Source organism: Pristis pectinata, chromosome 27 (assembly GCF_009764475.1).
Source record: "Pristis pectinata isolate sPriPec2 chromosome 27, sPriPec2.1.pri, whole genome shotgun sequence".
Taxonomy (NCBI): domain Eukaryota; kingdom Metazoa; phylum Chordata; class Chondrichthyes; order Rhinopristiformes; family Pristidae; genus Pristis; species Pristis pectinata.
The window spans coordinates 16930782-16945620 of NC_067431.1; the positions used below are offsets into that span (position 1 = coordinate 16930782).

Sequence of the window (14839 nt, forward strand, 5' to 3'; positions counted from 1 at the left end):
TGGTGAATTTTATCACTGATGTCTGCCTTCACTGAGCAACGGCTCCTGAAATATGGGAAGTGGTCCATGTTTTCCAGGGTCTCGCCATGAATCTTTATTGTCAGATGGCAGTGTGGTCTAGCAGGGGTGGGTTTGTAGAGGACCTTTGTCCTGCAGATGTTGAATGTAAGGCCAATCCTCTCTCCTATGCTTAAGTGAAAGCAGGATCAGAATCAGGTTTATTATCACTGACTTGTATGATGTGAAATTTGTTGTTTTGCAGCAGCAGTACAGTGCAAAGACATAACAATTATTATAAATTACAAAATAAATAAATAGTGCAAAAAAAGGAATAATGAGGTAGTGTTCATGGACCGTTCATAAATCTGATGGTGGAGGGGAAGAACCTGTTCCTAAATCGTTGAGTGTGGGTCTTCAGGCTCCTGTACCTCCTCCCCGATGGTTGACATTGATGATGGCTTGAAGCTTGGCCTCTGAACATGCGTTTCCAAAGTCTTATCTACTGTGGTTTGTGTAGCCTTGGTTTTGGAATGAGTCACTATAGGTTGAACTCATAACATTATACCTAGCTTGAGTCAGTAGCACACCTCCCTCTCATTTGTCTGCGTTGCCATAAAGATACTGCCATTGTCCTCAGCATCTCTTGGCTCAGGTGGATGAAGATTCACCTTAGTGAAGGAAGATCTTGTATGATTATTGTTATGTGGCCTCTGGAAAACCACACGTGTGGGTATTATGTGAGGGTAAGGCAAAGCTTATCCATAACACTAATGTGATGAAGCTAATGTTGTCCCAGCAAGGATCAACAACTCAAAGAGAGTGGAAAAAATTTCTCCCTTCACTTTGCCCCTATTCTTTGTATCTTTTTTTATTGTTTTCAAATCTGCCACTGCTGTTTCAGAATTGTAAATTTAAAGGAACATTTAATGAAATATCTGTGTGTCATTTCATGAGACAGGAGCCAGAAACTGTCCCTGAAAGTTATTGACCCTTCTGATTTGTATGATGGCCTGATTCCTGGAGTGAGATATCAAAGCAGGGAACATCATTTATGTCTGGATACAAGCCTTGTGCAACATGCAAAAATATCATGTGATATTTGTCCAGACTGGTTGTTTTTTCTTTGTAAATATCCTCAAGGGATGTGCTGTTGGGTGCTATTCACACATTGGACACTGTGCTGTGCAAGCAATATTACATTAGACTGACGTTGGTAAAAGAGCACGGCTGCATCCTGTTAAAACATTGCAAGAGTGGAACACTGAATAGATTTCAAGGAGGATCAAACAGATGCAGCTGCCTTTCCAAAGCAGAGATTAATTGGATAGCAGGCCCTTGTGATTAGTGCTAATATTCCACTTCCTGTTCAAGACAAAGAAGAGTTTGAGCCTGTTGAGTGATGTCACTGCTCAGAAATGAACTGGTCTCACAGTCTGAGTGTGGGCAATGCAGAGGAGAGGAGAGGAGAGGTGAGGGGAGGGAGGGGGCAGAAAATGTGTCGACAAGTGAGGACCAGAGAGGAAGAGTGGGTATGGGAGATGGAGAGGGCATTATGGGGGTAGATAAGGGCTTCTGCAGGTGGCAGTGCTGGGTTAGGAAAGGGAAGTAGCACTACAGCAGACAAAGAACCTGCTGCCAGAGGGCTGGAGGCAAATGGTGGATGGGAAGGGGGAAGGACACTGCCCGGGGAAGAGGAAGAATAGCCACTGAGCAAGATGCAGGCCTGCTACTCGTGACCACAGTTATGTAACCCAGGAAGAGCCAGTGGGGGTAAAATTAGTCTTGGGCAAATAATAAAAAAACTGGGAAGCAACAGATCAGACCTTGCTTGAGGAACTGCTCACTTTGTGCTAATTGATTGAAGACGACATAAATATCAATTGATGTCCATGCCCTGTGACTGATTCACTACAATCCACCCTTGTTTAAGTGCAGCCGAAACCAATTCCTCTTCTAGAGGGGGAGGGGGAGAGCATGATGAAGACAGGTTAAAAAATATTTTGTATTAACTCTGTCCTAAACTGTTCATTGAGGGAATGATTAACATTTGTTGCACTAATTATTATTTTATGAATATCTAACTTCTCAGTGTTGCCAAGTTATTGCCATTTCGGGTCCCTTTTCCAATGGCATTATTTTAATACTTTGAATAGAATTGTAAATTCGCAGTTGTTTCATTACCCTAATTTTCTGCATCATGGTAGTGACTTCACTTCATTGGCTGTAAAAGGCTTTTAGATATAATGAATCATGAAAGGTGTGATTTAAACATTTGTCCTTTACTTGTATGGTAGGAAAAGATGAGATGTTTCACAGTGATGAAGGTGCACTGATGTTCTGGGGTGAATTTTAGCTGAGAACATGTTGAGGGCAAATTAGTTCAGAGACAAAAGGGAAACAAATCCCAACTGGGAGCAAAGAGTAAATCACAGATTTTGTCCAACATCTGGCGCTTCCTTGAATAAGTGTAAGCACTAAACAGAAAAAGAACAGTTTGCTTTCTACCATCCCAATGCAGCAATTAGTCTATAACAAACCCTGATGTGCTATGGGGACACATTGTGGAGTTTTGGGAATCAAGGGTCCAGTTAGGGTTGATGACAGTCCTGTATCGTACAGGATTTCCCATATTTGACAGGAAAGCTGTTTGTCCCATACAGGATGCCATATTTTCCATCGAGACAACCAAGCTTGTTGCGTCAGTGACAGAAATCCCCAGACTCACCATGATCAGTGATGTCGTCACCCTATGTGTCCTGGAACTTGGCACAACATGGCAACTGGAGGCTGCAGCCACAGTAGAAACCCCTCGTCCCCTGGTGTTGGGTCCTGCTCCTTGGACCTCATCCACATCAGGTCCAGCACCCAGGCAGTTTCAGGCCTGGGGGTGAGCACCACTGACTGTCCTGGGCAGGTCTCTCGCTGGCACCAGCTATGATTTCCAAGGAGTTCTTTTGAAGAGTTTTTGTCCTGTCCTGTAAGATTCTTCGTCCTGTCCTGCCCTGCTGTCTCTTCTAAAGTTTGCTCTTGTTAGAGAGGGACACAAACTCTTGAACCTGAGGGATTTCCTAGACGAAGCTGAATCTGTGAAGGAGAGGGGATAGAGGAGATGTGTCTCCAGCAATGTCCTGGCCCTGTTGGAACAGGGTGGGGGAAGATGGAAGGAAGGAAACATTTTCTCATTCTACCCTAGGCCCACAGGATTCCACAAATAGGTGACGTTCCCAGACTTACCCTGGGCTCACCATGGTTCTGCTGTCATTGTACAGGTAGTGTGACAAAAAATCTGCTGGAGGAACTCAGCAGGTCGAGCAGCATCTGTGGGAGGAAGGGAATTGTTGACGTTTCAGGTTGAAACCCTGAATCAGGACGTTTCAGATCATTTCAACCCAAAACGTCGACAATTCCTTTCCTCCCACAGATGCTGCTTGACCTGTTGAGCTCCTATAGCAGATTGTATGTTGCTTCAGATTCCAGCATTTGTGGTCTCTTGTGTCTGCAGGTAATGTGGGCCTCTTTGATTTAGAAAGACTGGAGTCTGTTTTGCCAGGAACAGCTTAGAAGTTGTTCTTCCATAAACCCTGCTCACTCTCTAGCCCCCTATGGTTCAAACACCTAATGAAAGTATCAACAGCTGATCTGAGAGGCAGTTTTACAGTGCAATTAATGTACATCTTATTTTTTACTAACTTTCCACATTAGTAAAACAAGTCACTGTTCTAGTTTCACTGTATAACAGCCAGCAATATCACTCCTATGGCCCCTCAATTTCCTGTTTTATTCTGGTTTGGGATCATTAAACTCAAGTTCTCAATGTCCAGTTCTGTTAATCAGCAGTTTCAGGATCACTGTGTGGACCCAAGGAGGAATCTGCTTCTGGTTTTCTGATCACGATGAGCATTTTCAGATTATGGCTTTCTGTTGTGCTTTGGAACATTTTCTATAGAATCATACTGCATGGAAACAGGCCCTTCTGCCCACTCTGACCGTGCTGACCATCAAACACCCATTTACATTCATCTCACTTATTCTCCCCACAATTCCCCTCCCCACCCCACCCCACCCCCCATTCTATCACTCACCTACACACTAGGGGCAATTTACAATGGTCTATTAACCAACCAGGATGACCAGACCACCTGGAGGAAACTCAAAAGTCACAGGGAGATCATGCACGCTCCACACAGACAGCAATGGAAGTCAGGATTGAACCTGACTAGCTTTAACTGTGAAACAATGAGCTCTACAAGCTGCCCACTGAGCCACCAGTGCTTAAGGTGGTGTACAGATATCAGATGTCATTGCAGTTGATCGTGGTTGAGGTACATAGTGATGGCATGGATGTCTGATTACCAAATCCAGTCTGTTGGTGACCACTTGAGTTTTGCTTATTCTGCTTTGTCCTGCTTGGGTGGGGTTGTGTGTAGTACGGTGTAAAAGTGTAGGTCACTGGTGACCTCCAGACTCAACTTTATCAGAATAGAGTCTGGGTGTTGTCAACTGATGGTGTGAAATATTAAATTTATTTGAATTATTTCTCAGAAGTCCTAGGACAGTTCTCAGGATCCTATATGGGCTATAAATACTTTCAATATGTCAGTAAAAGCATGAACAAGGACTGTATTTGGGAACTTTGGTGTGGTGTTCAGTTTCACAACCAGACTGAGCACAGCAAACCTGAGTGTTAGTCCGAGGATGGAAACACACAGCTTCCTTCAAAATTATAGAACATGTCAAAAAATATATTTCTGTGTACACTTCTGCTTGATCTGCAGATTTAAAATCCCAACAGGGTGCAATTAATCAAACAAACAAACACAATGCCAACTCAGTGGTGACACTAAGCAGAGAGTAAGCACAACCTTTCAGCCAATAAAACCACACTAGATATTTTCAGCGTTGATGTTAGGCAGTGAGGTGGACGCTTGTGCATGGTGCCTCAACTTTGTGTGAGAGTTGAGTGTTGTCAAAGGCTGTGTTGGCAGTGGGGACGGAGGCTCTTGGGGTGCCCGCCCTGGCAACATTCCATTGAGTCATTGGCTGGTTAGCTGCACTCCTGGACCAGTAATGTAAACCGATGTTGGTGGCTTCCAGAGAAATAAGGAGGGGGGAATGAGACTGATGGGATAGCTCTGCAGGGAGCTGACATGGGGCTGGTTTTGAGAAGCATCTATCAATTATTTTGTAAATGAGTATAAAGTTTCTCAAGCTTGGGTACTACGACACAGAGGGGGCCATTTGGCCCATTAGCCCCATGTGTTCCATAGGCCCATCCAGCACCCAGATGTATGAAAAATCTCTTCATTGGTTTGGGGGCCAAGATGGGTGGTGAATGAAGTGATGTTTGTGGAGGTAGATGTGAGAGTGAACTGCAGGAACAACCTCACTCCTTGTAACACAGGTCTAAGTGTAACAGCACAATGCAGTATTACAAAGACTTCTTATTGTACAGGGTTTGTATCCTTACTTGTTACATATTAACTTTATCCTGCAGGTTTTGTTTGGCTTTGGATACTGAAAAGGTTAACAGATCTCTTTGCCAATGCCTAATTTTAACCTTAACACCAACTTACACGTTTGATGCTGCAAGCGAGTCAGCTGATTGCTGGCCAGTGAGGATAAACAGCATGAATGCAGCTATTGAGAGCTTACTGCCAAAAATGTGAAGGCTAATTTTTTTCTAAGCAGACTGTGAAACTCACTTAGAAACTCCTGTCAAGCACCAAATGGAGAACAGCTTGGGAGGGGGGGGGGGGGGGGGGGGGAGTCAGGCGCACATTCCTGCAACTGGTACCAGTTGAGCAAATTCTCATGTCCTTAATTGGTAACATCTGGATTCAGCTACAGATTGGTTGTGTGTGTGTGTGTCTTTCTGTATGTGCCTATGCCTTTGTGTGCAACTGTGTGTTTGTATGTGTGTGCGCCTGTGTTTTTGTGTGGGTGTTTGTGTGTGTCCATCTCCGTATGTGTGTGTCTGTGATTACCTCAGCAGCCCAGCCCCAACCACATTTGGATAATTGATTTAATCTACTCCAAATTTTCATTTCTGTCCAACCCTTCCTTTCTAAAGGTTATTTCTTTAAATTCTCTTTAGAGATTTAATATGATTTGCAAATTAAGAGATCAGAGTGCACCCAGTAACTAAGTTAGTTTCTGTTAGGGAACTGGAGCTGCAGCTGGATGACCTTTGGCTCCTACGGGATAACGAGGAGTTCATAGATGAGAGCTACAGGGAGGCAGTCACTCCTAAACTGCGGGAGGCAGGTAGCTGGGTGACTGTCAGGAGAAGGATGGAGAATAGGCAGGTAGTGCAGAGTACCCCTGTGGCCATTCCCTTCAATAACAGGTATACCGCTTTGGATACTGTTGGGGGAGATGACCTGCCAGGGGAAAGCCACAGTGACCAGGTCTCTGGCACCGAGACTGATCGTGTGGCACAGGAGGGAAGGGGGTGGGGGAGAGAAGAGGAGAGTGGTAGTGATAGGGGATTCCATAGTAAGGGGGCAGACAGGAGATTCTGTGGATGTGAAAGAGACTCCCGGATGGTATGTTGCCTTCCATGTGCCAGGGTCAGGGAAATCTTGGATCGGGTCCACAGCATTCTGAAAGGGGAGGGCGAACAGCAAGAGGCCATGGTACATATTGGTACCAATGACATAGGTAGGAAAAGTGATGAGGTCCTGAAGAGGGAATATAAGGAGTTAGGTAGGAAGCTGAAAAGCAGGACCTCAAGGGTAGTAATCTCTGGATTGCTGCCTGTGCCATGCACTAGTGAGGGCAAGAATAGGTTGATTTGGCAGATGAATGCGTAGCTGAGGAGTTGGTGCAGGGTCAGGGTTTCCGATTTGTTGATCATTGGGATCTCTTCTGGGGAAGGTACAAACTGTACAAAAAGGATGGGTTACACCTGAACTGGAGGGGGACCAATATTCTTGCGGGCAGGTTTGCTAGAACTGTTGGAGAAGGTTTAAACTAGTTTGGCAGGGTGGTGGGAACCAGAGTGATAGGTCAGAGGTTGGTACATTTAGTGTACAAGTAGATACATAGTGTAGAAAGACTCTGAGGAAAGGTAGGCATTTGAAAGGGCAAAATTGCAGTCAGTTGGATGGGCTGAAGTGTGTCTACTTCAATGCGAGAAGTATCAGGGACAAGGGTGATGAACTTAGAGCGTGGGTAAGTACATGGAACTATGACGTGGTGGCCCTTACAGAGACTTGGCTGTCACAAGGGCAGGAATAGCTGCTGGATATTCTGGGGTTTAGGTGTTTCAAAAGGGACAGGAATGGAGGTAAAAGAGGTGGGGAGTGGCTTTGCTGATCAGGGACAGTGTCACAGCTGTAGAAAGGGAGGAAGTCCTGAAGGAATCATCTACTGAGTCAGAAACAGGAAGGGAGCGATCCCACTATTGGGAGTATTCTACAGACCACCCCCCAACAGCAGCAGAGACACTGAGGAGCAGATCGGGAGGCAGATTTTGGAGAGGTGTAAAAATAACGGGGTTGTTGTCATGGGTGATTTCATCTTCCCTAATATTGATTGGCACCTCCTTAGTGTGAAGGGGATAGATGGGACAGAGTTTGTTAGGTGTGTCCAGGAAAGATTCCTGACACAGTATGTGGACAGGCCGATTAGAGGAGAGGCCATTCTGGACCTGGTACTGGGCAATGAGCCTGATCAGGTTTCAGATCTCTTGGTGGGAGAGCATTTTGGAGATAATGACCATAACTCCTTGACCTTTACCATGGCCTTGGAGAGGGATAGGAGCAGATGAAATGGGAAAGTATTTAATTGGGAGGGGGAATTATGATGCTATTAGGCAGGAACTTGGGAATGTAAATTGGGAACAGATGTTCTTGGGGAAGGGCACAGGGAAATGTGGAGGTTGTTTAGGAAGTACTTTCATGGGGTTCCGGATAGGTTTTTTCCATTGAGGCAGGGTAAGGATGGTAGAGTGAAAGAACCGTGGTGGACGAGAGACGTAGAATATCTCGTCAAGAGGAAGAAAGAAACTTGCCTAAAGTTCAGAAAGCATGGTTCAGACAGCGGTCTGAAGAGTTACAAGGTAGCCAGGAGGAAGCTTAAGAATGGACTTAGGAGAACTAGAAGGGGGCATGAGAAGGCCTTGGCGAGTAGGATTAAGGAAAACCCCAATGTGTTCTATACAATCAGGGATAAAAGAGGAAACATACCTGGAGTCGAAAGAGGTAGGGGAGGTCCTTATTGAATATTTTGCTTCAGTATTCACCAGTGACAGAGACCTTAACGTTTGTGAGGATGGCGTATGACAGGCTGATACGCTAAGGCATGTCGATGTGAGGAAAGAGGATGTGCTGGAACTATTGAAAAACATTAGGATAAATAAGCCGCTGAGGCCAGACGGGATATATCCAAGGTTATTACAGGAAGCGAGGAAAGAGATTGCTGCGCCCTTGGCGATGATCTTTGTGTCCTCACTGGCCACAGGAATGGTGCCAGATGATTGGTGCCAAACGTTGTTCCTTTATTTAAGGAGGGGAGTAGGGATAACCCTGGGAATTACAGACCAGTGAGTCTCGCTTCAGTGGTGGGCAAATTACTGGAGAAGATACTTAGAGACAGGATTTATGGGCATTTAGAGAAGCATAGGCTGATTAGGGACAGTCAGCATGGCTTTGTGAGGGGCAGGTCGTGCATCACAAGCCTAATTGAATTCTTTGAGGATGTGACAAAGCACATTGATGAAGGTAGAGCAGTGGATGTGGTGTACTTGGATTTTAGTAAGGCATTTGATAAGGTTTCTCATGGAAGACTCATTCAGAAAGTCAGGAGGCATGGGATCCAGGGAAACCTGGCTGTGTGGATTCAGAATTGGCTAGCCCATAGAAGACAGAGGGTGGTAGTAGATGGAGCGTATTCTGCATGGAGGTCGGTGACCAGTGGTGTTCCGCAGGGATCTGTTCTGGGACCCCTCCTCTTTGTGATTTTTATAAATGACTTGGATAAGGATGTGGCAGGGTGGGTTAGTAAGTTTGCTGATGACAGGAAGGTTGGTGGTGTTGTGGATAGTGTAGAAGGTTGCTGTAGATTACAACAGGACATTGATAGGATGCAGAGCTGGGCTGAGAAGTGGCAGATGGAGTTCAACCCAGAAAAGTGTGAAGTGATACACTTCAGAAGATTGAATTTGAAGGCAGAATACAAGGTTAATGCCAGGACTCCTAGCAGTGTGGAGGAACAGAGGGATCTTGGGGTCCACGTCCATAGATCCCTCAAGGCTGCCACGCAGGTCGGTAGGTTTGTTAAGAAAGTGTACGGTGTGTCGCCTTCATTAGTCGGGTTATTGAGTTCAAGAGCATGTCTTATGAGGATAGGTTGAGTGATCCTGTGCTTTTCTCTTTGGAGAGGAGGATGAGAGGTGACTTGATAGAGCTGTACAAGATAAGAGGCATAGATCGAGTGGACAGTCAGAGACATTTTCCCAGGGCAAAAATGGCTAACACGAAGGGGGCATAATTTTAAGGTGATTGGAGGAAGGTATAAGGGGGATGTCAAGAGTAAGGGTTTTTGTTTTTACACGCAGAGAGTGGTGGGTGCGTGGAACGCACTGCCAGCAGAGGTTGTGGGAGCAGATACATTAGGGACATTTAAGAGACTGTTAGATAGCCACATGAATGATAGAGAAATAGATAGTTATGTGGGAGGGAAGGGTTAGATCGATCTTAGAGCATGATAAAATGTCGGCACTACATTGTGGGCTGAAGAGCCTGTAATGTTCTATGGTTCCTTCTCAGCCTGAAAAATAGGGCAAGTTGTTTCTACTTTGTATTCAGTATTGAGGGACCTTGCACTGCCAGAGATGTTACACCAATGCCTGCCTGCTCCCAGTTGGACCTAAAACTTGCCATTGCCTTATTTTGAAGAAGAGCAGGGGAGATCTCTACTGTCGCTAAAATAGGTTCTCTGACCATTATCCCTGTGGTTGGGAGCATGTTAAGCACAAATTAACTCTCAAAAAAAGGCAATCTTCAAATTCCTTGGAGACACAAGAGAATGCAGATGCTGAAATCTGGAGCAAAAGAATCTGGTCCAGATGAAGGGTCACGACCCAAAATACCTACTGTCCATTTCCCTCCAAAGATGCTTCCTGACCTGCTGAGTTCTTCCAGCTGCTCGATTCTTCTTTTGCTTCAAAACTCCTTAAGTCACTGAAAATGCTATGGGATTTCTAAGGATTGTGATGGAGCTATAAATGCACTTCTGCCTTTTATTTCAAAATTAAGTGCAACTTTCTCCCCTCCAGCCCATATCATCTGCTCCCACGTGAGAGCCTGTCAGTCCTAATGCCAGCATTCTGCCAATGTCTGTCCTTGAGCCGTGCATCAACATGGAGTGACCAGCCTGCTTCTATTTGGTAGTCCCAGTCTGCAGTTGCTGCCATCTTCCTCTCCACATTGTCCGAGATTTCACAATTTATTTATCTTTCTCCACCTTTTTACAGAAGATAATTGGAGTTTAACATTCTAAATGTCAAGTGACTATTCTTAGTGGGTTAAATTCCGCAGTGAGTATTGGGAGTGCTGCTTCCATTTTCACCCAACATGTACCTTACACATTGTACTTACTACAAAACAGAAGGATATTCAGCCATCAGAACCTTGCAATCTCATCAATTGCTCCCCTTTCTATTTCCCTGTAGCTCTGCAAATTAGCACCTCCCACATTCCCATCAACTCCCCTTCTTGGTTCTTTTTGCTGCTCACCCCCACCAGTGGGGAATTTACAGCAGACAGGTAATCTACCAGCTTGTCTTTGGGTTGTGGGAGGAAACCTACCTGGTCATGGGGAGAACATGTGAACTCCACACAGACAGCAGCTGAGGTCAGGATCTAACCTGGGTCACCGGAGCGGTGAGGCAGTGGTGGTAATTGTTGTGCCATCTTACCATCCATATTGCAAGGCTGCACGTGGCTGAATGACACCGGATCTTTGCAGCTTTCCTGATGTGAATGGCCCAGGTACCTAATGAGTGAAAAGGTTGATCCTGCAGGGGGATTCGCTGTACAATCTACCCAGGCCATGGGGATCACAGCTTAACCCCACAAAACAATAAGTTCCCAAACAGTGAGAGGGCTGGATGATGCCCTGTCCAAAGGATCCATACCAAAGGAGAAAAAGCTTTTTTTAAAAAAATCCAAAAGCAACATACTGCAGATGTAAAATCCAAAATGGAAACAGAACATACTGGAAATACTCAGCTGGTCAGGCAGCAGCTACGCAGAGAGAAATACTGTTAACATTTTGGGTAGATGACCTTTCATTAGAAAAATAGATAATCTGCAGAGATGGATTTAGGCTCCTAGTTGTCACCAGCTATACTCAATGGTCTTTGGAGCTAGAGATACATGGAACTTAATATAGCAGTCCTTTAAGCTCTACTTTCTCTCACAGCTCTGAGAATGATACCACATTAAATAATGTGTCAATTAGTGGCTGAAGTCAGCAGCAAATAAATGGTTAGTTTGTTAATTAAAAACAAAAAAAAATGTCATTTATTTCTGTTTTATCTTGGATTTCCAGCATCTGCATTTTTTTTTGATCATGCCTGAGGATATCACTAGCTTCAGAGTATAAAGAATTGTGTGTTTACATCATTGTGGCAACTGCAGTTGTAAATATCCTAATGATGTGCATGGATTTCAGGTGATTTATATCACTACATTGTTTGTTTACAAACAGAGGAATCTTTACCAGGCTTTGTCTATTAAGGTATGGTGCAACTATTAGATATGAAACAGAGTTGTAACATGCCAGCTGTGGAGAATAATGAGCAGGTATGAAGGTGACAAAGTGATATGATGACACAGGGAATGGGAGGAGCTTTAAAGTAAGTTATAGTTTGTAGTGAGAGGAGGAAGAAGAGAGCGAGAGTGAATTTGGATGAGATTAGAGGTGGTTTATAGTCAGTGTGTGTTGTAATACCTGATTATAGAATAATCATTGGTGGTGTGTACTACATAGTTTGAGGACTTTGGCATTGATGCCTTATTAAACCAACATGTGCTGGCTGCTCTGTTACATCATTTCATTCTAACAGCAGTTGGTTTCTGTTCTTGCTATTTAATAAGAAAATTGTTAACCATACAAAATCCAATATATTTACACAATGACTTACAGTGCACAAATGTACTACAGTTTGTATTAAAGAACTGAATAATTCACTCCTGATCCAATAGTCCAGGAGGTGCTCTGTGATTCTTTTGGTTATTCTCATACCAGGTGACTGGTTTCTGTCCAACACATTCTGATGAAGGATCTCTGAACTGAATTGTTGTTAGCTGTTTCTCTTTCCACAGAGGTTGCCTGACCTGATGAGTGTTTCCAGTACTTTCTGGTTTTATTTCAGATTTACAGCATCTGCAGGCTTTTTGATATTCATTCTCTGTGAATCAGCCCTTTCTCTCTCCCAGCTATTCAAAAAAAAAGAATTGCCATTCATTACAATCCTAAAATGCCCCACACTCCTCATTTAATACTTTCTGACGTACATGCTCTTTGTTGTAAGATTTTCTGATATCCTTCCCAGCATAGATACTTTATTTACAGAGTGAAGGCAAATTGAGTGTCGTAGAAAAAACATTTGAAGCTAATATCTTTGCTCTTTGTTCACAGGGATAATTGCCACTGTTCACGTTTCTACACCACCTATACTGGAGGCAGAGATCAAGAAATCCATCAGCATCCCATGTGTTCCAGAGATTTCCACCCCAGACTCAATGAAATATGTTCAGTGGTTTGTTGTGAGTACAATCATCTTACTCCTTAACAACTGATCCTATCAGATAGCATTCTGTCATTGTGTACCTGACCATTCCACAGTATTAGTCACTGACTGAGCCCACAGTAATGGAACCTATGACTGGATACTTGACCCCTTGATGGTAGAGCCATGTTACTGCATTACTGATTGACCTGTACATCTGTGTGACTGACTATAGGATGGCACGATCCTGTCACTGTGTGACTTACTAATCCTGCAATAATGTACCCTGTCACCATCAGTGACTGACCCCACAACAATGGATGCTGTGACTCAGTGACCTGCCGATAATGTAGCTTTGTTCCTGTATGACCAACCAACTGACCCTAGAAAACATGGCCTGCTGCTCCGTAGCAGATTGACCCCTTAGTCTTGTTCTTGTGTGAATGACAGAGTGGGGTCTACTACTCTGTTAAAGACTGAATTCTTGTTCCTGTGTGTTGGTGGGCACCTTAATATTCAGAGACTTTACAAAGTTTATTTCTATCCATCAATTAACAAATAGTTAGGAACAATGAAAGTGCCAAAGGTATTTTTTCAGGAATGTTTGTTAAAGTTGTTTACTTATCATATTGAAACTGATGGTTTTGAAAGCTTGTCAAAGATAAATCCTGTTGGATTAATTGGAGATTGATTGATAAATTGATGTCTTTTGCACCAAAGATTGCATGCATAGTATGCTTCAGGAACTTGCAAGTACCCAGATGTTTAGTACTGTTTCACCCCTGGCGTGGGTATGATGAGAGATTGAAGCCATGTCCTCAATATAATTGCCTCTCAATTCTCTGACAGTCTTTCCCTATTACAAATCTTGACCTTAAATTGCTAATTGGTTTATTATTGTCACGTACCAAGATACAATGAAAAGCTTGTTTGCATGCCATCCAGACAGATCATTGAAGACAATATATTGAGGTAGTACAAAAGGGAAAAAACAGAATGCAGAATATAGTGTTACAGTTACAGAGAAAGTGCAGTGTATGTAGACAAATTGTGGCCTTTAGCACTGAGTTACTACTGTGTTGATCTTTAGCACATAGGTTTACACTCTGTATGCATACTCCTAGAACACAAGAACATAAGAAATAGGAGCAGGATTAGGCTATCTGGCCCATCAAGCCTGCTCAGCCATTCAATAAGATCAATGCTGATCTGGCCCTGGACTCAGCTCCACCAACCTGCCCTTCCCACCCCCCCCCCCCCCACCATCTCTTAATTCCCCTACTATGCAAAAATCTATCAAACTGTCTTAAATATATTTAATGAGGTAGCCTCTACTGCTTCCCTGAGCAAACAATTCTACAGATTCACTACCTCTGGGGAAACCAGTTTCTCGTCATCTCCATCCTAAATCCATTCCCCCAAATCTTGAGGCTATGTTCCCAAGTTCTAGTCTCACCTACCATTGGAAACATCTCTGCCTCTCTCATCTATCCCTTTCATAATTTTATGTTTCTGTAAGACCTCTTCTGAATTCCAGCCAGTATAGTCCCAGGCAACTCACTCTCCTCATAGGTTAACCCCCTCATCTCTGGAATCAACTGGTGAACCTCCTCTACACCACCTCCAAAGCCAGCATATCCTTCAAGTAAGAGACCAGAACTGCATGCTGTACTCCAGGTGCAGCCTCACCAGTACCCTGTACAATTGCAGCATAGCTTCCCTGCTTTTAAATTGAATCCCTCCAGCAATGAAGGCCAACATTCCATTTGCCTTCTTGATAACCTGTTGCACCTGCAAACCAACCTTTTGCGATTCATGCACAAGCACTCCCAAGTCCCTCTGCACAACAGCATGCTGCAATCTTTCACCATTTAAATGATAATCTGATCTTCTATTTTTCCTTCCAAAGTGGATGACCTCTCATTTACCAACATTGTACTCCATCTGCCAGACCCTTGCCCACTTACTTAACCTCTATGTCTCTCTGAAGATCCTCTGCACAATTTGCTTTTTCATTCAATTTAGTGTCATCAACAAACAGATACACTACACTCAGCCAACCTCTCCCAAATTGTTAATGTATATTGTGAACAGTTGCAG

At 43.9% G+C, this 14839-nt stretch overlaps 1 protein-coding gene across 1 annotated transcript in view; it reads left to right on the top strand.

Annotated features, from left to right (window-relative positions):
• Positions 1-14839, top strand: part of LOC127583585 (cell surface glycoprotein MUC18-like) — an 82596-nt gene that overhangs the window by 53165 nt on the left and 14592 nt on the right. The window contains exon 2 of the mRNA XM_052039707.1: positions 12649-12776. Coding sequence (XP_051895667.1) covers positions 12649-12776 — 128 coding nt within the window. The remainder of the gene's footprint in view (positions 1-12648; positions 12777-14839) is intronic.